General features: G+C 47.0%; 1 protein-coding gene across 1 annotated transcript in view; it reads left to right on the plus strand.

Annotated features, from left to right (window-relative positions):
- The window catches only part of LOC142587419 (cytochrome P450 2C20-like), a 75,213-nt gene that overhangs the window by 11,545 nt on the left and 37,056 nt on the right, over window positions 1-26,612 (plus strand). The window contains exons 4-6 of the mRNA XM_075698429.1: window positions 10,355-10,461; window positions 23,003-23,307; window positions 25,667-25,782. Of these exons, the coding sequence (XP_075554544.1) occupies window positions 10,355-10,461; window positions 23,003-23,307; window positions 25,667-25,782 (528 nt within the window). The remainder of the gene's footprint in view (window positions 1-10,354; window positions 10,462-23,002; window positions 23,308-25,666; window positions 25,783-26,612) is intronic.

A 26,612-nucleotide genomic window follows, 5' to 3' on the forward strand; every position in this document is an offset into this window, starting at 1 on the left:
CTGAGTAGCTGAGGATCCGAGAGGCGTTGATACACAGGCAGCAACGCAGCTGAAACATGTGTTGCCAATTTGTACTAGTGTTCTGGCGGAGCTTTACCTTCAGCTTCTGCAGCCCGGTGTCTGCACCAGCTCAGGAGTCCTGGAGGGCAGAGCTCATAATAAGGGTCTTTATACGTTGAAGTGATTTGATAGAAGGTTGCCATTACGGCCCTTTTCATATCATCTACTTCACTATTGTTACGTATGGCCATGTCATAATAATTGGTCAGCTTTTGATTAGGTCTTGGGTCAGGCCACCCTTTCTTGCAATTGGTTTACTTCTGTTTTGTGAGACAAGTGTTCGCAGGGCTTTACCCATCCTCTTTTTCACGTGATTGATACAGTCCTCTCTGTTGCATGTAATGAAGCCATTAGCCATGTCTTCACAAAGGGCCTGGAAAGTACGGCTATCGCCATCACAAACAATATATGTGTAGTGGAGGTCATTCCTTTCCAGTGTCCTTCTGAACAAGATCAACGCAGCCTCGACCTGCATTCGGCTTGAGTTTGCATCGGTGTTCTTCTGGCGTACGTGGTTCTCTTTCCAGTCACTGTAGCCTTCATCGTTTTCTTTCGGCCCAAGCGTGCATCCATGCCATGTGTTCGAGAGCACAATGCATTCAAGCACCAGAACAGTGTAAAATTCAATTATTGTGCCCACACCAACATGGGATGCATGAACACGTGTCATCCATGTGCCGTCGTAGACTACCATCACATTTTTTTGTGAATGCCAGGTCCATTTCACTGTAAACTATCCGCACGGCTACCACAGCATCAGAAAGAGACTTGCCGCAGCCATCTCACCAGCAGGCCTGAATTTTGATTTCAGATGTCTTTGGAATGTCTTATGGTGCAAGCTTCTGTGTGAAACGTTCATTACTGACCAAAAGTAAGTCAGTGCAGTTGCCCCTCTGCCGGTGGTTTTAATTGCTTGCATTGCACGCGTATTCACGTGAAAAGCCTAACCACCCTCTATTCGAGGCGATGACCATTGCCACAATGCCGCAGGCATTGCAGGTTAGTAGCACTCGTGCAGTCAATCAATGCCTTGTTCACAAATGAACATTCAGTCCCGGCTGAGAGCATTCTTGGCACAAGGAATTATTGTACAAAGCATTGAATGCGGCGACCTGCACAACGAAAAACTCATCCGCCAGCTCCGCATTGGCACAACTTCGTCTCTAACCTGTGAGCTTCATTTTTCTCTCGGTCGCCGAAACAGAACTGAGCGATGCTTGCACTGTCTCGGTTCGCCCACGAGAAGCTTCTATGGATATGTAGTGCGGTTCTAAGTGAGCCTGAATTCTACTGCCGAATCTCGACTGCGTTTCATCCACGCGTGAGGTGCTTGGTTGCGGGTCCGAGTCATCGGCGCGAGAAGTGCTTGGTCGCGGGTCCGAGTCGTCGGCGCGTGAGGTGCTTGGTCGCGGATCCGAGACGTCGTTGCTCGAGGTGCTTGGTCGCGGGTCCAAGTCGTCGGCGCGCCAGGTGCTTGGTCGCGGGTCCAAGTCGTCGGCACGCGAGGTGCGTCGTCGCGGGTCCGAGAGGTCGGCGCGCAAGATACGTCGCGCGGGTCCGAGACGTCGGAGCGCGAGGTGCTTGGTTGCGGGTCCGAGGCATCCATATATTGAGCGAACTGCTGCTGTTTGTCCACAATGCCCGCGCCGCACTGAAAATCAGCATAATCAGCACTGGAAGCTGTTGACGACGCTTTATTTTGGGGCATCGGATTCTTGCGCTTACGGCTGCCAAATTGATGCGAAGTTTTGTATTTCTTGTTGTGCCGTCGCCGATCCGTAATCACAGCTGAGATCCAACGCGAAACTATGCCACGGAGCGTGGGAGCCGCTACCGAAACTATGGAGCGGCTCCTGATACGGGCGATAGAGAACGTAGCTGCGGGAACAGCAGACGACGCGCGGCACTTCTCCCACCGTTGCTAGGGGCAACCGCTCAGGAGACCAACGGGGCCGGGTGGTGCTGTCACGTGGCGCGCACCGCCAATCAGGAACCTCCGCGAGACCTCGAACCTTTTGCTTTTTCTGCATTTGTTTTCGCTCGGGAAGGCCGGGAAGGCGGCAGATTTGAAGCTGAAGAAATGTTCTTGCTGTTGCGATGAAGATGGCGGCGCTCGGTTGCGCCATTAGGGAGGTATCGTGGCTTGTAAAACACCGTCTTTTTGCGATTTCCGCCAAACTTCACGTAGCCGTGGTTGATACAACAATCTTTTAAAGCACTTCTAAGCGGTTTTCAGGGAAGATATTTTGGAATCAGGTAGAGAAGGGGTTATAAAAACTGAAAATGTGATTTTTGAAAAACCGGTTTTTCGGCCACTTTTCGCGATACGAAAGCCGCGTCCCACCTTAAGCAGCGACTGAAGCTACAAGCCGAATTGGAGAAAGAAAAAAAAGCTAGGAGAACTTGTCATCACCCTGCACCCTACTGAACGCAGGAGCCCACGCGAAGTCGCTATCAGCGGGTCGTGCAAGCCATCATCGAGGCTATGGCGGTTGACATGAAGCTGTGTAAGCCTCAGATTAGTCCTCTTAGCAAACATCCATCACTGTCACGATTCGATCTTGCGATTAGCCCCTAGTGAAAAGATTTATACTAGTAGAAACAATACAAACACGTAGCCAATCAGTTCAAATCTATACGCACCAGGTATGTACAACCGTAAAGTGACGTGGCGGTATTTATAGGTGTGCTCTGATGGAAGCCACGATTCTATAAGGATAACCGCACATTGCTAAACAGCTCAGATACCTTCAGTGAGACCGATGGGCAACACAGGCGCAGTGCTCATCTCATTTGCTTCCAACACCACTCCACGCGCAGTCAAATACTGGAATTATATCAAGAGGTTGGTTGCGTACCTGCGGTAGCAAATGCCATTGCACTGGATATAAACAGAACATAAGAGCATTGCTGTCTCAGTCCAAATATCACCATCAGGAGTGAAATGAAGGGATGCGCACAGGTCGATTCAAACGACACGGAAAGACGAAGCAGGAGAAGGGCGAGGTTGCTGTGGCACCGTGGGTTCAGACGTGTGTCGTTTCTGCGTTGGCAAGGCACGACGGAAGTGACGTACGACGGCGATCAGAAGGTCTTTGCCGCTACTTCTAATAGCCAAAATAAAGCACATTCAGGTTTTACAAAGATATATATTATTGTACGTACCTCACACTATTCTTTAACTTAGTCGGCAGAGGGGTTCAGACATGTTCCCGATCGCAGCACTAAATTTGAGATGCTTCCTTGGTAGAATTCGTCGGAATGACTGAGAATCACCGTCGCACCGCTGTCTTGGCTTCATCGTTGCACGTTAATCGCTTTTCTGCCAGGAACTTCTTCAGCAGATGGAAAACGTGGAATTCACTATTCCCGAGGTCCGGACTGTTTAGTGGTTGATACAGACTCTCCCAATGAAATGACAAGAGCTTGCCGGCGGTTCTGATTGTACATGCGTCCTCGCATTGGCATGGTCCATAACCGCGTTGTGGACATCAAGAATCCCTCGACGTTTTCACCTGATGGCGGCCAGCGAACGTGAAAATTCGGAATAGGCATGTTCATTGATGGTTACAACCTTGTAGCGTGAAATCTACTAGAAGTCGCCCTCTGTGATCCCAGAAGACACTGTGGTGAAGTGCCAATAGACGCCTCGACAACAATGAATTGGCGTCGAAAAGATGGAAGCGTGTACATCGCGGAAACAAGGATGACACCGCGCTGCACGCGTAATTGTCGCGCACCCTAATAATGGATTAAGACTACACCCACGAATAAGTAAAAGCTGCAAAAGTACGTGCAGTGAATGGGAAAGTAACGCGTGGCTCAAGCAGCCTACAGAAGGCGAAGATACTATGTCGACAGGGAGACGGAGCTGAGAAGCAGAGAAAGGAATATGCGATGGCTAGGGTCGGACATCAACTTTCGGGAGGCCAAGAGCTGTCGGAGGTACCTGGTCGAGCGCCAATACAAGAGAGGACCTCTAGACTATACCTCTTATGCTCACATCGCCCAACAGACGAACAAGTGTCTGCGAGACCTAACCTGTCGTTTCCGCTCGTACAATTCATCGAGCGACGCACTACACCAGCAGTAGGATGGACACATTCGATCGCCAACAAACGAGGGGACTTCATAACAGTAGGGCTTCCGCTGCCGCAAACCAGGCGATGAACGATTCTGCGAGAGCTCACCTGCCGAGTCCACTCGTGCCGTTCATCGAGCGACGTAGCACCAGCTAAACTGTAAGTGCACAGTGACAGTCACTTTGAACGCTTTGTAGGGATACTTGGTCTCGCTTGTCGCATGCCCTGTGGCTTTGCCCTTGCATTTTGTATGTGTGCATATATCTTTGCATGTGGTGGTGATTGCCGTTCCTTCCTTGCTGCCTTCACAGGCGTCTCTGAGTCACGCAATTAAACCTGCTCTCCAGACACAGTCCTAAGAATGGCGTCTGCGCCAGGAATTTGTCTCGGATTCATTAAGGAGGTTGGAGCAGGGCAATCATAGATTGTAGCTTAGGGCTGCGCGGAAGGCGTAAATAGAAATCATTGCACTCATTGAGGGCGGTGAGAAACATGGCTTGAAAGGAACGGTGTTTAAAGAACGTGAAGCAGGTGAAGCTGAGAGCGTTCGACTTCAGTTAGAAAGCGAGGCTTTTGACCGAAAGCTGCGCATTGAAGAGCCTCGTATGCAGAGGGGATTGAGTAATGCGGGTGTCGAGTCTGAGACTACAGATAAAGCTAGAAACAGTCATTTTCAATGAGAAGTTTTGCCGCAACAGAGCGCAACTACAGGGTTCACAAAGCTGTGAGCCCTGTCAGGATTTGACCATGCTTTCAGTGCCACATAGCTGAAAAATGAACACAGTAGCAATTTTGTTACTTATCTTGAAGACAAGCTTAGAGATGCACAGGACAACCAGCGTTCAGGTGGGTTTTCTTCTCATGGAGTGTTGCATCCTTGTGAGTAGCACAATTATAAGGATTTGGAAGTTCAAATTACTACAGAAGTGGTTTCATGCCATCACTTTACTGACTATGCCGACAAATGATCTGTTGATATTACAGAGGCCGGCATGAAGTCGCACGAGGGAATGTACTTTGTTAAACGAACAAGTACAGAGCGCCAAATTATTGTCACGAGCTCTCGTAACAAAGAATGAAGCACTATTCTCACCACCACCAAAAGCACCTCTCTCGTGAAAGCCATCGCTCGACAGGAACTTGAAAACTTTGGCCTACATTCCGTCTGTGCTGTCACCAAACCCTGAGCCAATGAAAGCCCTACTGCTATTTTCGCTCCACCACGACGCTTCTCTCCGCGCTATCGCAACCCGACTCAGTGGACAACCGCGGACGACCAGCCGACATGTTTCACCTGTCGCCGCATTGGTCATGTCGCGAGATACTGTCACAACTCGTTGTCCTCAAAACCTCGCACGCCGACCAACCTGACCCATTTTAATGGAACTGCCCGCAATGTTTCGCACACCGCCGAGCCTAACCGCACCGACAACTCTCCTAGGAACACGTGGTACAGTCGCTCACCATCGCCGTGCGGACACGAGTCTCGTTCACAGCAAACACGTCGCCCATCTTCCCGCCCGCCGCAGCCGCGTCGCCTTTCGTCCCTTATGGTTTCTAGCCGCACCCTTTCGGAAAACTAAGAAATACAGCCCTCGGAGATGGTGCTGCATTGCCCACAACTGCAGCAAATCCTTTGTCTGTGGCCACAAAGAGAGTTGTAATTGACGTTTGAATAGACGGCATACCGGTACAAGCACTCGTCGACACTGGAGCCCAGGTATTTCTGATTACTACAAGCCTACGTAGACGTTTAAAGAAGTCCCTAATCCCAGCAGCTGCATGAGCGCTTCATGTGGCCGACGGCAGCGTGCAGGTTGTTCCCGCAATGTGCACTGCGCCTATAAGTACAGCCGGCCACCCTGCTTCTGTTGTCTTTACTGTGATCGACAACTGCCGTCACAACATTATCCTTAGATTAGACTTTTTATCCCATCATTCCGCTCTTATCGACTGCACAACCGGCACAACCGGCCGATGCTCCGAGCACCGATCCACCGCACTTATAATCGCTTCGATATATAGGTCTCTCACTTGGGGCAGTCGCTTACGTCGCTTTGATCGCACAGCCACAGATTCCTGATAGTGATTATGTCCTTCGCCCTGTCCTGGGCGTGCTTTTGAACCAGAACGTTGCTCTTCCGCATACGCTAATGACGATTCCTAATAGCAACGCTGTTCTTCTGCTTCTGAATTTCAGCCTGTGCCCTCAAGTGCTTCCAGCCAGCATGCTCTTGGCCAGCGTACCTAGTGGTTCCGAATTTGACATTGAAAGTCTGAATGCCGAGAGCGGTTTCTTAGCGCCAATTTCAGCTTACAGCTCTGCTTCTATAACGGATTACTTGTCGAAGATTATTGGACCTGACCTCACCTCTGCACAGGCCACGGACGTACGTCTTCTCCTGAAATCGTACCTTGGCTTCTTTGATTTCGGCGACAAGCCTTTAAGAAAAACATCTGTTGTTCACCACCGTATCAACATTGGAGACACGAATCCTATTCGTCGGCATCCCCGTCGTGTAACGCACGCTGAACGCCGAGTCATCCAATCAAAAGTGTACAAAATATTCTGCAATAGGGTCATCGAACCATCAGCCAGCCTTCGCCTGTCGTCCTTGTGAAAAAGATGGTACCTGGCGTTTCTGCGTTGATTATCGCCATTTAAACAAGATCATCCGAAAAGACGTCTACCCACTACCACGCGTCGATGACGCCTTGGACTACTTGCACGGAGCTAAATACTCGTCCATCGATCCTCGATCCGACTACTGACACATTTCAGTTGATGAAATGGACCGCGAAAAGACCGCCTCCATCATGCCGGATGTCTTATATCAGTTCAAAGTCATGCCCTTTGCATAAGCAATGGTACTACGGCATTTGAGCGTATGATGGGTTAGCGTATGATGCTCATTTGAGCGTATGATGGGACGTTGCTCGGCCTTTGACAGATCCTCTACAGAAGAACACGCCGTTCCCATGGGGTCCCGAGCAAGCTCACGCGTTCGCCGCTCTAATGGGGTTTCTGACAACCCCGCACCTCCACCAACATGTTACGGGTATGTTGCGAGTATAAGACTCTATTTACAATGTATATACAAGGAGAGTCAATCAGGTAGAAAATGGCTGACGAGTAACAACACGCAGCAGATAGTGTCTCGCGATCTTCTTCCTCTTTCTCTTCTTTCCCCCTTGCGTAACAATGCCATTGCTATTGCATGAGAATGCAATGCGCTGAGAGCGATTGGTCTTGGAAGAGGCAAATAACTCTAGACGAACTGGTTAAGTGCATTCCTTGGACTTCTCATCGGGCCATCCTCAGAAGATGCCAAAAAGGTGGAACTACAATATATGGTACGAGGACTTGGCATGTTGAACGAAAACTGAACATTTTGTGGGAGAAGTTCAGAGTGCACCCACGCGTCAAAAAATCCAGGAACCGCTTCACCACATGGCTTGAGCGATGAACTGCTGTTAGTTGGAATGAGGTTCACACATTATGATTATGTAAACTTGTTCGCAAAAAGAAACCTCCGAAAGTCCCACATCCGTGATGGCAGACATCTGGTGTTCCATTGAAGCATGGAAGCGCAATTGAGTTGCTGCCGGAATGGCCGCAGTGGTTGTTGATGGCAAGCCATCTTTTTACGCTAGTCCAGCAAGTGCTGGTTAAAGCGAATCCAGAACTGGCCGTGCGCATTTAGTGAATGGCATTTGCATGTTATTGAGGAATGTGGGGACCTCAGCGACCTGAGAATACCAACGACCTCTGTTTCTTGCGCCGCATCATTACCTGCAACAAAATTTCTTCCTCACCATATTCTTCATGATGGGTAGCAAATATGAAATCAATCATGGCTTGTTAGCATTTATGTAAGCGACCGTTAAGCAGTACCTCAGTCGAGGACGTGTGAACCTGGTGGTTGTTGCTACGATGTAAATCCCCGCATGCCGCCTCCGAGCCGAGGTGCTCCGGGTTCAAGGTCACGAACTACTTCCGACGACCAGGTAATGGCGCCACGTTTACAGTGAAGCTGTTGGACTCAAGTTTTTCAGAAATTCTCGTCGCATCGTGCTCACTTCAAAACGGTACGGCTACCTAGCGGCCACGGCCACCAAGACATTCCTCATACGGAACCTGAAAAATGGCTTTGTGTTTAAGGTTCAACCTAATAGAATGATGTTTTCTCGTAAATTTGGATTACAACCGGAATCTATCACACCAGCAGTTTGTGTCTAAGACGTACCGAATTTTCTGACGCAGTTTACTTTTGAAAAAAAGAGATCTATTATTGCGCTTACGCTTGGCACGGGGACCGATAGAGTGAGGATGTATGCGGCGTTTCTGCACACGTGTGTGTGCACGTGACATCTGCAAAGAACGTAAGCGCTGTGCACGTTGCATCTGACGCACAGCGTGTGTTGCGGCCGTAATCGTCATTATGGCAAACAGTGTCCAAAAACAGTACCACGCCTAGGCGCGACCGTCACTGAGGCACATCTCAAACGGCAGATGGAAGAGGGGGCTTATGGCCTGACGCCATTCGACAGAGCGCACCTGCACATGGCGGCGCTTGGACCATCGTCAATCGGCGCAAGCCAGTGGTAGATGGGGGCAGCCTTTTCATGAAGTACCCTCGCAACGGATTTCTGCGTCGTTGCGGTCGCGCTATATTTAGGCCACGTATACGTAGGTCTGCCGCAGAGCAACGTGAGCACGAATAACGGCAGATGGAAAAAAGGGCAGTACGGCCAGCAGCAGCGTGTTACCAGACTCGAGGAACTTTGCGCACAAGGGACCGAATGTCTAACGGCGTCTAACTTCCATTGGGGTCCTGCTACGAGTGCAACGCCGGTGGTGTTTGTCTAACGTCGGCCACAGCTTCGCTATACATCCACTTTTGCCGGGTGAAATGGAGGCCGATATTTTTTTTCAGTGCCGGTATACGAAAGGCCTTTTCTACGAGGTTTTCTTTGCAGTGCAACTCGTAATTATAACGTAATTTTTGCGCGGATGCTCTTCTATAGCTTAACTACCTAAACAAAGCTTTTCATTTGTCGGAAATATTATTACATTGGGCGTATAGGGAAATGTTGCAAACGTTTTCCCGCGACGAAAGCCGTCAGTAATAGTCGCATATGAACTCCAGCGTGCCAATGGTCATTATCAGGTAACTGACAGCAACAGAACCTGCGTGATGGCCTTTAATTTATATTGAAATATACGTTGCATGTTGTCTGAAAGTAATAAATGTTGCAGAAAAGCTTTCTTTTGTAATGGTGGAACGCTGGTATTCTATTATCAGCATTGTGGGAGTTTCCTAAAAGGACCCAGCGGCCCTTCGGGTTGCTGCAGCGTAGCTGTAGCGTATTGGTTGAGCCGTTATTTTAATTGGAAATTGTAGCCTTGAGCCACCATACAGGCGAGTGGTTTGATTTGCTTCCTCACGGTCGCCAACGGGAAGCTGAACTGCTATCTATGATGTATCGTTTACAGATGCTTTTCGCGCACAAACGCTTTGCGCCGGAAAGCGTGCTGTCTAGCTTCCTCGCTGCTTTGATGGCATGATCATTCATGATCATCCACCGTACGTTTTTTTTAAGTCACTTCGAGAATGCATACACCAAACCGAAATCGATCGAGCTTATAGTAAGCTTTGCTGAGGGCTTTTCCTTGGAAGGTGATCGGCCGTAGGCACGTCGTCAGGTGGACTGGCCTTCGCAACAAATGTGTCAATTTTGCAAGACCTGACAAAGCTTGATTCATTGCGGCTCCAAAATTATGCAGTGTTCAGAAAGAACAGTACCACCATAAGTGACATGCTGTCGTGTAAGAGACAAGTAATAAGCTAAAGCATTGACAACTAAACAGAAGCATCGGTGCCAAGGCGACATTATGAAGACACATTTTAAAACGAAACTTAGACGAATGATGGTATATGGCAATGCTCATCTGGGGACCAGTCCTATTCAGGGATGGGTGTAAAGGCCAGGTGTCTGTCGCGGCGTTAATATCGGCGTTACGAGAGAAAGAGAATGCTCTCTCACCTGAATTCCTCCTGCACAAAAGTGAAAATTATGTCGTCTGTTGAAGCATGATAGCGCACATAGACGTTATCGAAAAATCCTGATACTACTCAAGATGGCAATAATGTTTTTTTGTTTAAGAGCCTCATTTTAGTATTGTAAGCCTCGATGATGTTTTCTTTCAGGCATAGGGTCTCAAAATGGAGATGTTTGGAAAATGAATAAGACATTTTGCATGACTATGCTGCACGACCTCGGTTTTGCAAAGACCCAGATGGAGGACCATATGATGGTAAGAAAATAGAAATACAAAATAATTATATTAGCTTGTATTAGGGAAACCTTCGCAATTATATTTTCTAATGATTGTGTGAACAATGAGCACGTAGTTTTGAAAGGTCTAAAAGCTAACTGGCTTTATGTGTTGATTGTTGTTATAACAGATTTATTGGATCAATTCCTGTGAACTAACGTTCTGACAGCAGTGTGCGAATGCTGAGGCTTGGTTCACTGTCCTACTTAATGAAATATTTAATTAACTTATCACGCCCACTTCGCATACTTTTTAAATAACGCTCATTTGCAAGGTCGTTCTGGCAAGAATATTTCATATATTTGGTCTTATTCCTTCACTTCAAGCGCCAGTGGCTCCTGCTACATTTCTTTACAGTTGCTGCATTCCTATCGCGTAATAGATTGCACATTTCAGGCGCAGTTTATCGCCCTAACTACAACATTCTAGCCTACGTTAGGCTTTTTCCCATTCAGTAATTGATTTATTTGTTCGTAAAAGTCTCAGCACAGTTTTTAACGAGAAGCGTTCATCAATGGTATGATCTAGCTACATGTCAGTACTTAAAGACAGTTTTCATGCTCATACAAGTAGTCCTTAGTACGTGGTCGATTCCCATTTAAGACGGCCATAGTCTCATTTCTACCACACGGCACCGAATTCACGACAAATACCTGTTTGACACAACTAGTCCTTGCTGAGTACTTTCAGCACCTAATAGGGAATATAAATTGTTTTTTTTCCTTTATATTGCTACACGCGTGTGGCATTTGATTGTCTGAACGAGGCACAGAGGCGCCATCACTCGAGAAAAGTGACGGAAAGGAAGAATGAACTGGGCTCGCGCGGTGAACTAACTGGTCAGCGCTGCGTCTGCTTTTGTGAATATAACCTGTAAAAAGTTGCTCGTCTTAGTGACTCCTGCTTCGGGTAACATTGTGGTGGAGGTGGAACGTTCCCCGTCTTCCCCACGGGCCTCCGAAGCGGCCGTGCCGTCGTCTTCTCAGCCATGGCTTCCGATGGAGCCATCCTGTCGCCACCTACACCTGCGGCGCCAACCACAACTGCGTGATCTTGGGACATTATCCGCCCAAAAGGGCGTTGACGTCGATGACTGGCTCAGCATGTAAGAGCGTGTTAGCCAGAGTTACCACTGGGACCCAACCATCACGCTTGCGAATGTGATTTTTTATCTGGACGGGAAACAGCGTGTCTGGTTCCACACCCATGAGGTCGAGCTCAACAGCTGGGACATATTCAAAGAGAGGCTTCGCGACATATTTGGCAACCCGTCAGGTCGCCAACAGGCTGCGCGAAAAGAGATTCCCACCCATGTCCAGTCGTCGACCGAATCGTGTCTCTTACATACAGGAAGTGGTCGCGCTTTACCGGTAAGTTGACGAGCACATGACCGAGGTTGACAAGGTGGGCCATATCCTAAAAGGCGTCGTGGATGACGCCTTAAATTTGCTGGTCTATAACGACGTTTCTATCATCGACGCCATCGTCAAAGAATGCCGTAGCTTCGAGGTAGCCAAAAGCCGCCGCGTCGTCCCACTGTTTCCCGGCTCCCAAACACACCTGCCATGTCCTCTTGTTCAGCTCTTACTGCCACACGACCATTTCAAGAGAACGTCACACGCATCGTTCGCCGTGAGGTTGTAGCTGAGAGTCCGTCCCCCTTCATCAAAGACCTCTTGACGGTACCTTCGACCAAGTGGTCCCCACTATTTCCGGTATTAAAGCAGTTCAGTGGCAATAAATTGCAAACCTTGGCATTCCTACCGCCTGCGCTGACTCCCAACCTGATTCGGCACCTATCCCTATGTTCACAACCTGCTATGACACACGCAATCCGGCTGAAAATCGAACCCCAGACTACAAACCGATGTGCTCGCGCTGCCACCGAGCTGGTCCTGCAGCCCGCCACTGCCGCTCCATCTGTATGCCGCCGTGCTGGAGCTCATTCCCTGCTCCTCGCCCATAGGCCGACGCTCGCCATCATTTACCTCGCCGTCTGTACCCTACTTCTGATAGCCCTGACAGCCGCTCCTCCGTGCGATCGCCGTCGCTTCAACGCCGTCTCTCCCCGTTACCATAACCTCGCCGCTCTTCCTCGCAAAACCGACAGACGGAAAACTAGGCCATGCAGCTCTTGGAGGTAGTGCTGCATCACGTTCGTCCTGCCCAAATCCTCCGTTGACGCTCCTCGCCATCAGCAACCTAATTGAAGTAAACGTAGATGGCGTTCCGTTGACGCGATTAATTGATACTGGAGCGCAAGTGTTCATAATGAGCGCTAACCTATGTCGTCAACGTTAAAAGTTCTTACGCCTCCATCACTCGAGCCGTACGCTTTGCCAATGGCGCCACTGTTGCCATCAGTGTTATGTACACTGCTCGCATAGGAATTGCTGACCACCATGTTCCAGTTCTCTTCAACGTGCTGACCAGTTGCCCTGATAACCTAATCTTCGGGCTCGACTTTCTGACGACGAATTCTGCCCTGATCGACTGTTCCACCGGTACGCTGTCCCTCGAGCTTCTTCTTTCAGACGTTCGCCCCGAACAATCGAACACCCTCTTCACTTCAGCGTTTGTTCGTTTACCTCCAAAAGCCGAAACGTTGGTCAAATCGGCCTCAACGGCAACCGCGCCTGATGGCGACTATGTCGTCGCACCTATTCGTGATTCGCTCCTGGCGCGCGACATCTCTGTGCCACACTACGTCGTAGACCTTGCCACTAATCAGATGTATCTCCCCGTTATCAATTTTTGCTTCACGAACAAGTGTTACCTGAAGGCATAGCCGTCGCCACACTCCGGTTAGTGAAAGAAGACCACGTGACTGCTTTTGCAGCCGACGCGTCTCCAGATCTCCCTGATTATCCGCAGGATGCCTTAACCTCGACGGCCCATCACGTCTTGTGGTCGCTTCGGACTTCGCACCTGACCAAGCAGCCGCCCCATATCACCTTTTGCTTTCCTACTGCGACATATTTGACACTGACAATCGACCACTTGGTCAGACGTCCCTTGTTAAGCATCAGATAAACACTGGTGATGCTGGTCCCATTCACCGCCGGCCGTATCGCGTGTCCACAGCAGATTGGCAAGTTATTCAGCAGAAAGTAAACAAGATGCTCGCCGGAGACATTGTTGAGCCCTCGTCGAGTCCTTGGGCGTCGCCGGTCATGCTCGTCATAAAGAAAGATGGCACGTGGCGTTTCTGCGTTGATTACCGCCAACTAAAACGAATCACTAAATAGGACGTTTACCCTTTACCACGAATCGATGACGATCTTGACTGTCTTTATGGTGCCAAATACTTTTCCTCCATCGACCTTCGATCTGGTTATTGGCAGATTTTCATCGATGAGCAGGGCCAAGGAAAGACCGCTTTCGTTACTACAGATGGCCTCTACCAATTCAAGGTTATGCCATTCAGTTTATGCAATGCCCCACTGCGTTCGAACGGATTATGGACTCTCTGCTTCAAGGTTTCAAATGATCAACTTGCCTTTGTTACCTCGACGACGTCCTTATGTTTTCTCCTACATTTTAGACGCATCTTGAGCGCGTCGCAGCTATCCTTGATGTCTTCCGGAAGGCTGGGCTTTAATTAAATTAATCGAAGTGCCCCTTCGGGCGTCGACAGATTACCGTGCTAGGCCATCTCATTATTGCTTCTGGCGTACAACCTTACCAGGAGAAGGTTCGCGCAGCAACGGCTTTTCCTGTACCTCATTCTGTCAAAGAAGTCCGGAGTTTCGTGGGGCCGTGTTCTTATTTCCGACGCTTCGTGAAAGATTTCGCAGCAATCGCTCGTCCACTAACTGAACCTCTGAAGAAAGGCATGCCTTATACGTGGGGTGTCCTCGTCAGACTTCCGAATTTTCACGCCTTTTCACGATTCTCACCAATCCACCGGTCTTGCGCCACTTTGACCCGTCCGCACCCGACAGAGGTCCGAACCGATGCCAGTGGTCATAGGATCGGCGCTGTGTTATCGCAACGCTAACACAGATACGACCGCGTTACATCCTACGATAGTCGGCTCCTGGCAACTGATGAGCACAACTATTCATTCACCGGGCGCGAATGTCTCGCTCTCGTCCGGGCTGTTTCAAAGAATCACAGACCATCATGCGCTCTGTTGGCCTTCGTCGCTCAAGGATCCTACTGGCCGGCTGGGTCTTTGGGCCCTCCAACTACAAGAATATCCCTACACAGTGACTTACAAGTCGGGACGCTAACATCAGAACGCAGATTGCCTCTCTCGCTACCCAGTCGAAGACGCGACGTCTACGTCTGATTCTGACACCGACGCCTGTGTTCTCCCTGTTTTTGCACTGCTCCATGTCGCGGACGAGCAGCGCCGTGACCCGTCCTTGCGTTACATCATTGACCGCCTGGAATCGTCACTTGCCGACAGTTCTTTTCGCTTATTCACGCTCCAAGATGGCGTAATTTAGCAACACAACGTTCACCCCGACGGCCCTACATTACTCCTTGTGATCCTTAAACACATTCGAACGGCTGTACTCCACGAACTTCACGACCTCTCCACCGCCGGTCACCTCGGTGTGACACGTACCTACGACGGTACCACCGACACTTGTTTTGGCCAGGCCTAGCTCGCTCCGTTCGAAAATACGTAGCTGCGTGTGAGAAATGCCAGCGATTCAAGGCACCAGTGACGCTCCCTGCTGGATACCTTCAACCACTCGACATTCTCGAGGAACCATTCTTTCGGGTTGGTTTGGTTTGCCCTTTCTCTCTTTCTGCCTCTGCGAACAGGTGGATCATGGTGACCACGGATTACACCACGCGCTACGCCATCACCCGATGGCTTCCTGCAAGCTATGCCACAGATATCGCCGTTTTTCTTCTACGCGACATGATTTTTTTACATTGAGCTCCGCGACAACTTTTCACAGATCGTGGCCAGACATTCCTCTCAAAAGGGATCGGGGACATCTTGGAGTCCTGTGCCACGAGCCACAAGCTATCCACATCATACCATCCGCAAACAAGTGTCCTCACGCAGCGTCTCAATCGCACTCTCACAGGCATGCTCGCGAAATATCTCTTCAGGCCACACTGACTGGGACCTCGCTCTACCCTTTGTCACATTTGCGTATAATTCGCTGCGCCACGACACAGCCGGTTATTCCCCATTTTTCCTTCTTTTCGGCCGAGAACCAGTCCTTCCCTTCGACACAGCCATCTCTGTTCACGTGGCACCAACCAGTGAAGATGCACTTGACCCATCGCGCGCTGTGCCCACGCAAAGGAAATTGCCCGCGACAACGAGTCGTGCACTTCCCGCCTGGTTCTTTGGTGCTTCTATGGTCTCCGTCGCGTCAGGTTCGCCTGTAAGAACAACTTCTGTCTCGTTACACAGGCCCATACCGACTGCTTCGTGCCGCCACTACCGTCACCTACGAGATCGCCCCTGATGCCCCATCTGCTTCCCAGTCCATAGATATCGGGCACGTCACATGACTGAAGCAGTATCACTCTCCCAGTCATGACATTTAGACGCTCCAGGACGTCGCTTCTGCCGCCAGAGGATTATGCTACAAGCGTGTGGCGTTTGATTGTTTGAACGAGGCGCGTGGGCACCATTACTCGACAAAAACGAAAAACGAACGAACTGGGCTCGCGCGGTGAATCCAGCCGGTCAGCGCTGCAACCACTTCTGTAAATATAACCTGTAAATAGTTGCTCGCCTTACTGACTCGTCCTTCGCGTAACAATAATATTCCGCAATTACACCAAGTCTAAATATAGCAATAAAATGTTCATCTTAGAATTTCACAGGTTCTAAGTTGTGATTCATTAGAAAAACTATATATTACTTTTGCATACGTATGTAATAAAATTTAGTGCTGTCTCCACTTTTTACGGCAGGTAGAACAAGGTTACGCGTGCGGACACAAATTCATGTCTTTTTCTTGATTAATTTATACATGCCTTCTTCTTCTCCATTAAATAAAGTATCTGGTCAATACAGAGCTGCAATACAGAGTTGCAACGCTAGTCACCATCTTCAGTACCTAGCGAAAGTACCCCTTCAATGGCATCACTCTAACTGGACGAGCAAACGAGGATAAATGAAAACAAAAAGATAATACCACAGGATAGGCCTTCAGTTCCAAGCATTCTTTTTCTCACAACGGCAGTAAATGCAGTTAAAAGAGAAGCATCAGCAATCTTATATAATCATACGAGCGGAACCAGGCGCTCCATAACACAAAGATATTTCATGCTATTTCTACTATATGTTGATTGTATGGTAATTATATGTTCGATTAATGAACCCTGCAAGATTTATCAAAGATTCTTCCGGCTATCACTGCTTCTGCTGTCTGTCGCTCGACGTGTCAAAAATGACCAAAACTCAGTATCTGATATGACGGGAACGCAGTGACTATACGGGATTAGACCGATCAAATGAAAAAAAATTCTTCTCCCACACCTTGCTGCCATTAGCCCTTCGCTATTGGTACAATGTTCTCCAGCTGTACCTTCATCGCATTCTTTCACGTGGCGTCACCAAACCCTGAAAACTCACTACGGAAAACAGAAGTGTAGGCATTAAAGATGTATTATCATGAGTAATAAAACTGAACTTTTTCTTAATAATCGAAGAATGCTCCATTCTGGAATAAATACGAGACATGTGCCTACCGATCTCTCTGGCACTGACTGGTCGAAGTAGCTTGGGAGAGGAGATAATAGCACTGTACAATGGGTATCCAGGCTGGGGAAACTCAGAGAAGGACACCAAACAATTTCAATGCGTCAGAACTTAGTATGAACCCATGGCTACCTGTTCAGCAGCAAAGACGTAGAAGCCTTCTGTAAAGAAAGGTCAGCAGGGCATACAGTGGCTCACATGTCAATTCGGCGGATAGCACCAGTTGAGTAGCTTAAGTTGTGTTTGACGCCGCAGTTCGCGGACGTGAATGTGGCGCCCAACGCGCGATGGCGAAGCTCTCGCAGGATGAAGCGCTGAAAAAGGCGGGTAACGCTAGGAGGGTTTGCTCGATACTTATGAATGATTTTCGACCCTCTGGAAAGTAGCAGCAGTGCTTGGCGGCAACGTAGGCAAGCCAGAAACTCTCGCTAGGAAATTCGGAAGCAGCGTTCTGGCTCTCATTTCTGTCACAAAACATGAGTATTCAAATGCCTATGAGCAGTTGGTGGAGGACGCTCCCTACAACGACCTTTAAAGCAGCAGTTTCTGTTGGGTGACCTAAAAGAACCCAAATGAAAAATAACGGCCTGATTAGCTGGTTCTGCAGCAAACTTAAGATAGAAAGAAAATGGTGTAGGCAATACCGACCAAGGCGGTGAAATTACTGCACTGCCACTAATTAAATGCCACACTAAATAATGCCACTAAATAGCGAGATTTTCATACTTCTTGCAACGGTTGAAATTTTCTTAAGGTGTGCGATTCCGCTGCAACAAGTAGCATTCACGACATGCCTTGGTCTCCATGTTTGTTTCCTTATAACCCACATCTTCCAAATTGCATACAAAAGTCCCAATACCTTCTACTGATGAAATACTGCTTCGTAAAATACGATTTGTGAACACGTGTCATAATGTATATTATCCTTCTGGCGTAAATGAAGGAATGATCATTGTCCTTTTTTACTTTTCTTCGCCGTACAATGCCTTCCACTGGCTTTTTATGGAAGTTTAATCGTGAAGACGATTTATATGTTTAGGTATAGCTTACTTTATGCGCACCTTTCTGGTGATGAAGTCACCCTTTGCAACATCATACGTTTTAATGTAATATACAAATATTAAGGCGTGAGCCTTTAGTGCCTTATGAGTGTCCGGGCGCAATCTGTGGTGGACCTAGGAAAGCAGTGAACACCGGAGAGGGGAGCAAAGAGAGGAGGCGTCATGCCAGTAGCGCTGTGCGAGTGGGCACATGGGAGAGCGCGGACATGCGCGTGGGGGTGCGCGCATATCAGTGACAAACCTTACAGCCACATTGCGGCGATTGCATCTTATGCTCGTGGCCACGGCGGCGTCCGTTCTCACAAAAGTTCAAATAACTACGGAGGCATTGATAGATAGGATTTCGCCTATCGCTGTTTAGTTTAGCAAAGTGTCCATAGGTTTTTGCGGTCTGGTGCCCGTATCGAACTTCAGCAAATATTTCTGTGGCACTACGCTAATGGATTATTGGCAGTATGCACTACATACATACATACACACACGCACACACAGACACTCATATATATATATATATATATATATATATATATATATATATATGTGTGTGTGTGTGTGTGTGTGTGTGGGAAGAACCTAACATCGACGGACTTTACAGCAGCTTCATTGGGTTCTTTATTTTCCTGTAAAGTGTGCAGCCTGCACAAGAACCAACTTACAAAGTTGACTACCCTTACTGAACTGAGAAGGGCTACTATACGTGCAACTAAGCAAAAAGTAAGACTACTAAAAATGCAGTGAAGATACACGCTAAATTTGAGTATTCTATGAATGGCTCAGTTCAGGTAGAGACATTTGACAGCAGACTCATAAGGACAGTTCAGTTCAGGATCACGTTTATTTCCTTAAAAGACCCTTTGCTAGGGATATTACATAAGGGGTGGGTACAGTTGATAATGCAAACATAAACACAGGTATACAGAAAAATTTGTACAAGAAAGCTGCATTTTTGCAAGTGCATAAAAACAGAAAGAATAACGCGTGAAGAAGCAAGTCATTGATTAGCCAACAATGACACATTTTCGAAAAACGATGTCGGGCACGTGCTTGCAATGACGTGTGGGGGAAGCGCATTGCAATCTGATGCTGTGCGAGAAAAAAAGACGAGGAAAAAGTAGTTGCGTGGGAAAGTGGGCGTAAGACTTGTAATGGGTGCCCAGTTGGTAGCGATATGCGTGCGGGTGGTGCGATATATCGCTCGTGAAATAAGAAACTGTAAAAGAACTTATGAAAGAGGCAAAGGCTGGCAGTAGCGCGGCGACGTGCAAGGTGCTGTAGATCAGATTTTGCTCTTAAGGATGATACGCTTACGTCATATGAGTAGGATGAATGGATGTATCTGACGACGCGGTTTTGAGAGGACTCGAGCTCGTTAACTAGATAGACTTGATATGGATTCCAGATGAGTGATGCGTATTCAACTATCGGTCTGATAAGGTATTTGAAAGCTATGAGTTTTACGTTCTGCGGGGCGTCACGCAAGTGTCGTCTCATGAAGCCAAAAGTCCGGTTAGGTGATGAAAGTATGTTGGAAATATGCATACCCCAACTGAGATCACGAGAAAGTGTGACGCCCAAGTACTCAAATGATTCTACGGTTTCTAAGGGATCGTTTACTATTGTAAAAGAAGACAGGAAAGTGTTACGGCGGCGGGTAAAAGATATGTGTTTACATTTGTTGGGATTAAAAGTCATCAGCCAATCTTCACTCCAAGACTCCACGTTGTTAAGACTTTGTTGTAAGGTGTTTTCGTCAGTAGCATTAGAAACTTGATGGTAAATCATGCAGTCATGGGCAAAAATTTGTATCTTACAATATACGTGTTGGGGTAAATCATTATGATAAATTAAAAATAGAAGAGGACCGAGAACTAATCCCTGAGGGACTCTATAAGTTACAGGGAGAAGAGTGGATGATTTGTCATGTACGGAAATGAATTGGTAGCGATCAGTAAGGAATGCTTCGAGCAATTTGAGTACGTCACTGTGTAAGTTCAAGGAAGAAAGCTTTAGTAGTAAGTGGCGATGAGATACTTTGTCAAAGGCATTTTCATAGTCCAGAAAAATAGCGTCAGTTTGTTAGTTAGAATCAAGGTTTACATGTAAGTCGTGCAGAAACAGAGCTAGTTGCGTTTCGGTAGAGAAACTCTTACGGAAACCATTCTGTGCCGAATGAAAACAGTTAGATTTAATGTTACTGTCACGTTGAAGTGATGGTCAAAAACAAAATAGCAAGACTGTGAATGACGAAACTAAGGTTTTATTGGGCGTTCCTATCCCCGCAAACACAAGTTACACGCAAAGCGCAACGATAGCAGCGAACACAGCCAGCAATCGTCTAAAATTGATCTGGGAGTAAAGCACGTCGGCTTTTATTCATGAGTCATCGAAGGATGAAAGTAATAGCTGGTGTCCGTGGTTCTTCGAGAGCGCACTACACAATTCGCGTCTCGCATACAATCAAATTACATACAGGATGTGCAGCGACAACACACAACGAATAGAGCCATCGATAACATTCGATAAACTTCCGAGACATGCAGGCGCGTCCTGAGCTAAGCTATAAGTTCCAACACTTGTTAGCCGGAGAACAGCAGTCACCGGAGAAAGATGAAGAAGCACATGTGTCAATATGACGCAGTGCTAGAGAACAGCCGTGTACGGAGAGAGGAAAAGCGCAGTTCATGGGCCTAAACGAAAACTGCGTTTTGTTTCAAATGGCGTATCATGATATCCATTACATTCCGTAAAAGTATCACAAGACAAGCATCATCAGACTTCAGCATTCCCAGATTTGGCGCTCCTTTACTGGGACAGGAGTCGGTTTCTACAGCGTACACTCACTTTATTGTGAAAACAAATTCTTTCACAATACACTCGGCATTTTCTTTGTTACCTAATGCATCACCTGCTTGGAAAATAAAATTACACGCCCAGACACCACGCTATATAGTGCCCATGGCAGACAAAATCGCGCACAAGTTAACAAGCGGTAACTTAGCGCTCCAGTACAGTTGTCAGCGTGTTCGGCTCTGCACTGCACATCACGAATCCGCCAGGCGTTAAATACGACGCTGAAGTGACTCGCGCAAGCGTCGACACGGGACACTAAAAAGGACCAGGACAAGCTTGTCCTTGTCGCCTTTTTAGTGTCCCGCGTCTGCTCTTGCGCTAGACACTTTAGCTTTGAATACTAACTGGCCCAGTCTAACACCCTGCTCAAATACCACGTGGGAACTGATGCTTTATTGTCCTATTTTGTGGGTGTGAATTGAGCGTCAACGTTTGATCAGATAATGATGGTATGGGCGGTGGCGCAAGACAAAGTCATACGCATGGGCACAGTAAGCCTTCGATTCAACTACTGTCGCACTAAAACAGAATTCAACATTTCCCGTTCGTTCACAGCGGACCTCACTGTGCCTCTGCTTTTTTTTACACATGCGCCGTTCCAGTGCGTTACGCCACCTATTTTCCAGCCCCCCCCGCCCCCCCCCCTCGCCCCTTTCCAATGCCAAATAACCTACTTCACTCAACTGATACGACACGACGTCTCTGCCGTTTTAACATGCTCTGCATCTCTGTTTTGAGAGACACTTGGCAGGCAATTCCTGGCTGGCGCAGCCACATACCGAATTATCTCTGCCCACCAATAAATAGATTATATGTTAAATTGATTGTAAATTTTCACTGTCCTGCAAGGATTACGAGTCAAGCTGTTATTTTTAGTTTTTTGTCATTCAATACAGCAAAACCCCGTGAAAGAGCACTAGGCATTTCGTGCCATAGTAGGAGTTTAAATGCGCTCAGCTATTCTTGCTGCAAAGGTTGCTGCGCCAGGTCTTTCAAAAAGGTTTTGCCCGAAAACTTTTCGTAAGTAATGCCGTGAATCGTTATGCATGGCGCACTGTTGCATCGACATGTAAAAAAGGCCATGACTCGCCGAAAGGGGAAATAAGACGACGACGTCAACATCAACAACAACTCGTGGCTTCGGTGCAACGTGCCAGAGAGATAAATTCGCAATAACATCACTGTTAATAATATTCCAAATTTAAATGAATTCTTTGACACGACCATTTATTTTTTGAGGTGTTAACGTTAATAATAGTAATAACAGGTACTTTTACTTCTATCTGTTTGTGCAATGTGGATTACTACACTATTACACCATCTTAAATTATTTATTATAGATTTCTTTTTTTCATCAGATTGCACTTTTTCTCCGTTTATTAGATTACCAACTGGTTCCAGGCTTACCCTCTCCCTTCTACAGAGCGTTATTGTCATGAGTTAAATGAATCATCATGATAAGCTATTCTTGAGGCCATAGCAACAAACACTTCGCATGCCACTCTTGAGATCGTCACCGTGACAGAAATAAACGCCCTCAGCACTCGTAATGTTTACTAGATTGAGGGCTCCAGCAAAGGGAAGCAGTATCTCACGAAAGAAGAGTTGACAATTTAACCCCAGAAAAATTTGTGAAGGTTGCTGTAACGTGAAACTCGCTCTCTACTACGCGCCATTGTGAAAGTGACAATAACACGATTCACATGTTTGTGCGAAAGCCAAAAAAATGCACCCTTGAAGTTATCCGACAATAACAACAGTTAGCATTATCCGGAAATATTCGTGCGTTCATACACATCAAATGTGACATTGCGGAACAAGTAAACGCTACCTTCAGGAATATTTTAAGTCCTGGTTGGGTCACAAGCACTTCTCTGTTTCGGCACCTTAGCTGTAAAGTCAACGTGTCCATCTTCCTTGGCAGATGCGCTTCCGCCGCCTGGCCAAGGACTTGGGAGAAACCCTTGGTGAATCATTGTCAGTACGTCGCCTCGTCATGAAATGCGCAGTTGGCAATGTTGCGCATTTTTTCTTCCCGTCGGGACTACCTGACGAGGACGCTGTGCAAGAACGGCTCATCGAACACCTCGAGATTTTTGGCGCCAAAATGCTGACAGCCCCACTCTTCGAGTCTACGCCGCAGTGGCTACGAAACCTGCTTAAGCGCGTCCCTTTTACCAGGGTAGGGAAAGCATGCCAACTAGTGGATAGTTACGCATCGTTTATAAGGTAAGTCCACTGAGCGATATTTCTTTAAAAACTTCAGAGTTTTTACGTTGAGTTAAATGGCGCATGTCAGACTGCACGCAAGTAACCAGTAAAATTGGCGTGGAGACCCGCAGCTTCTTTTCTGTTGCATATAGGAGCCTGTATTATTATATATTCATTAATGTGATCTCAAACACCCGTATCTGTACAAAATGTAGGCTTTATTCTTCTGCAGTGTTGAGTGTTTTATGTGCAGTAGCTAGTTTTGACGGCGCAGTGAAGCTTTCGCTCAGAGCGAATTGGAGAAAAAAACGGGACAGGGAAAAAGTCAGGGAAAACATTAAGAAATATATGAATGAAGAGAGGGGCACATCACTTAAGTCTTGCCTTCAATATTTCTCTTTTTTTTACCAGTGAGTGCAATGCTATCAGTGCCGTATCAATAATCATAACAGTCAGTGGTGCTAACTTATAATTCTATTTATTATTTAACAGTTAAGAAATACATCCGCTTATTATTAGATAGGCGAGCCTTCGTTCCTCTCATGACCATGCCGTTATTATTATTGACATATTCACGAAATCCTTCATTTTCTCATATTTTCGTGACAAATCAGGCAGAGACATCTTCACAGTTGTTTAGAACCGTTCAGAGGCAGTCAGCGGGTGGTGTCGCCGACGTTTGCTGTGGGCCCCCGATTTCTAGATTCGCGGTTACCCAAAGTCGATGCTTGGCTTTTCTTGTGACTACCTTTGCTGCTCTAAGCTTAGTGTACCTTCAGTGACGTTTTGACATCTCATTATGGGCCGCCAACACCTTGCAGAAAAGGTGACGGTGCGGCTCCTGTAAGTTGCGCAGTCCTCTGGCAACAAATACGCTCTCGATGGAAGACGCTGAAGGCAGGAACAGTGGAGTAGTTAAGTGAACAAAACAAGCATTCCGTATACGCATTTGGGGCGACAAATGTGCTCAAAAAGACTTTACTGGAACAAGTTTAGCCGTATAAGGTACGACTGAAAGCTTTTACGGGAATACACCTCATGTTCGATTTAAATTGTCATTATATACATAAAAGCAATTTTCACCTCCTTGCAGAAAGAACAACTATCATAATATTGCATTTCTGAACCGAACTATGTTAAGCTTGAAGCTTCAGTTGCTGAGTTCGATGCGAACAGGGAAAATAGAAGCCCATATGTCTGCACATGTACAGAATTAGGGAGAATTACGCAGCTGAATATGTATATCTGCTTCATTATTAAATGGTGAGATTTTACAGTTTGTTGCCGAAACTCATAATTTGAAGAACGCCAGACCGCACTTATGTAGGGGCAGTATACTGATGCATATAAGTACACGCTTAGTCGAAATTCGGCTGCAAAGCTCAGCAAAGACTGCTCTCCCGGTGAAAACAAAAGAAGCTAATACACCGCTACACCAAAAACTATTTCTTTCTATATCAGAGCTGATGTCTTAACAGATAAATTTTCTGGAATGTAAATTTAGCTGGCACGCATGGGGAACGTCCGTGGAAGCAGAATATCCGGCAGATACATGACCAGCCTAGAACGGGCAGGCATTGGTAGATGTTGCTAATACAGCACGAGCCACGGTGGTTGCTAATTTCAGATTCGCAAGCGTTCGTATGTGTGACTTCCGTTTCAATATATTGCCATTGTTGAAGGAAGAGCAGAAAGTTAAATTTTTTTTGGAGAACTTATCAGCGCGTAAGTTAGTCTCTGCTCACGTGTTCTCTCGTCCAAACTTAGTGTGGCCTGTCATGTAAAATTTATTAGGCTCCTAGGTTCTAAGAAATCCGCACAATGAAACAAGGTAAATGCTTTCAAAAGTTATACGTTACAAAAACAATGTAAAAGTCGCTTTTTAAAGTATGACGTCTTTTTTACCTTGCTCCTAACTGTTTTGCTTATCCAATGTTCTTGCCACTCAAGCTATGGATTAATTTGCATTGTACTGCGATTTTTCACCGTTCTCGTTAGTTTATCTAGAAAGATTATTGATTAGCCGAGGAAAGGAAGTGGTTGTGAAGCTGACGCGTGCACGAGAGTAAATATTGCATGGAATTTTTTTTAAACTTGCAAAACTGTATTATATTTATTTGTAGAACCTACGAGCATGAAGTCGTTTCTAACAATCCCTTACACGCACTTGCCTGAGAAGGTTGCTTGGCCCACATGCATCTTCTAGTACCTTCTCAAAAATATTATTGGCTAGTCATGAGAAAATAGAAGCTAATTGAACCAGAGTGAAGCGCATCCGAGAGGCTGAACCTTACGTTGGCTTAGCCAACCATTGCACCACAGCCACAGCGTATTTTCGTCTCTCAGTCCCATCATGACTTTTTTATTTTGAATCAAGGGAACAGATTGAAAGATACAAACCACCGTCGACGGAGAACACCAGGCGAGATTTCATTGCTCAGTACACCCAGAAGATTGAAGAGGCCAAATGCGAGCCAAATCCAACGTTTCAATGTGAGTTGCGAAGCTTTAGCACTGCTTTGTATGCCATACTTCGAATTAATTCGCCTTCACTGTTGCTACCATTTGTTCGTATCCAACTTTTCTGGACACGAGGGTTTAGTTCGCGTGAGTGCCACCACGTGGAATACTGACCTTGTACTTCTCAAACTTCCCGCGTTGACGCGGTGATGACGTCAAGAAAAAAAAAAGAAAATAATTATATTCTATCCTTGCAAATTGAACTTCCCCACAATGAGTGTCCCGCCAACGCTATTAGTGTTATGCATAAAGCGTAGCCGCTCGTCGCTTGGAAATGACTTACCCTTAGAGCGTTTAGTCGCGAAGAGCGATGATTGATTCTGGGCTTTTGGTATGGTTCTTTGTGCGCTTTCTTTTCTCTGTTCCTTCTTTGTTTCTTTTTCATGCTACGGAGTAAACAGGCTAGGGTAACCGTCAGAAGCACTCCGTGGCAGCCTTTCTGCAGTCAGCACACATTCTTTATGTCCCAACTTCGCCCAGCGCTTACGAGAGACTCCGTCGTGGATGGCTTTTCCTGTTGACCTATCAATTTCGTTAAGGCGCCCCCAATTATTTCCTTAGCTACTTTGCTATCCGCGCTCATGGACTACCACAGCAGCTGAAAATCTAGGTGCGCTTAAGTAATAGGATAAATACATGTATATGTCAGTTTGGCACCTTTAGGCAAAAGGCACGACACAAGCATTGTGCAATCTGTCTCTGTGCCGTCGTCCGTTACTGTGCTCTGTTCGAAGCTGCTCGCAATATTACGTCACATTTACTGGCCATCGGGCCAGGTACACCTTTGAGTAAGGCATATATAG

Source organism: Dermacentor variabilis, chromosome 7, assembly GCF_050947875.1.
Source record: "Dermacentor variabilis isolate Ectoservices chromosome 7, ASM5094787v1, whole genome shotgun sequence".
Classification (NCBI taxonomy): Eukaryota; Metazoa; Arthropoda; class Arachnida; order Ixodida; family Ixodidae; genus Dermacentor; species Dermacentor variabilis.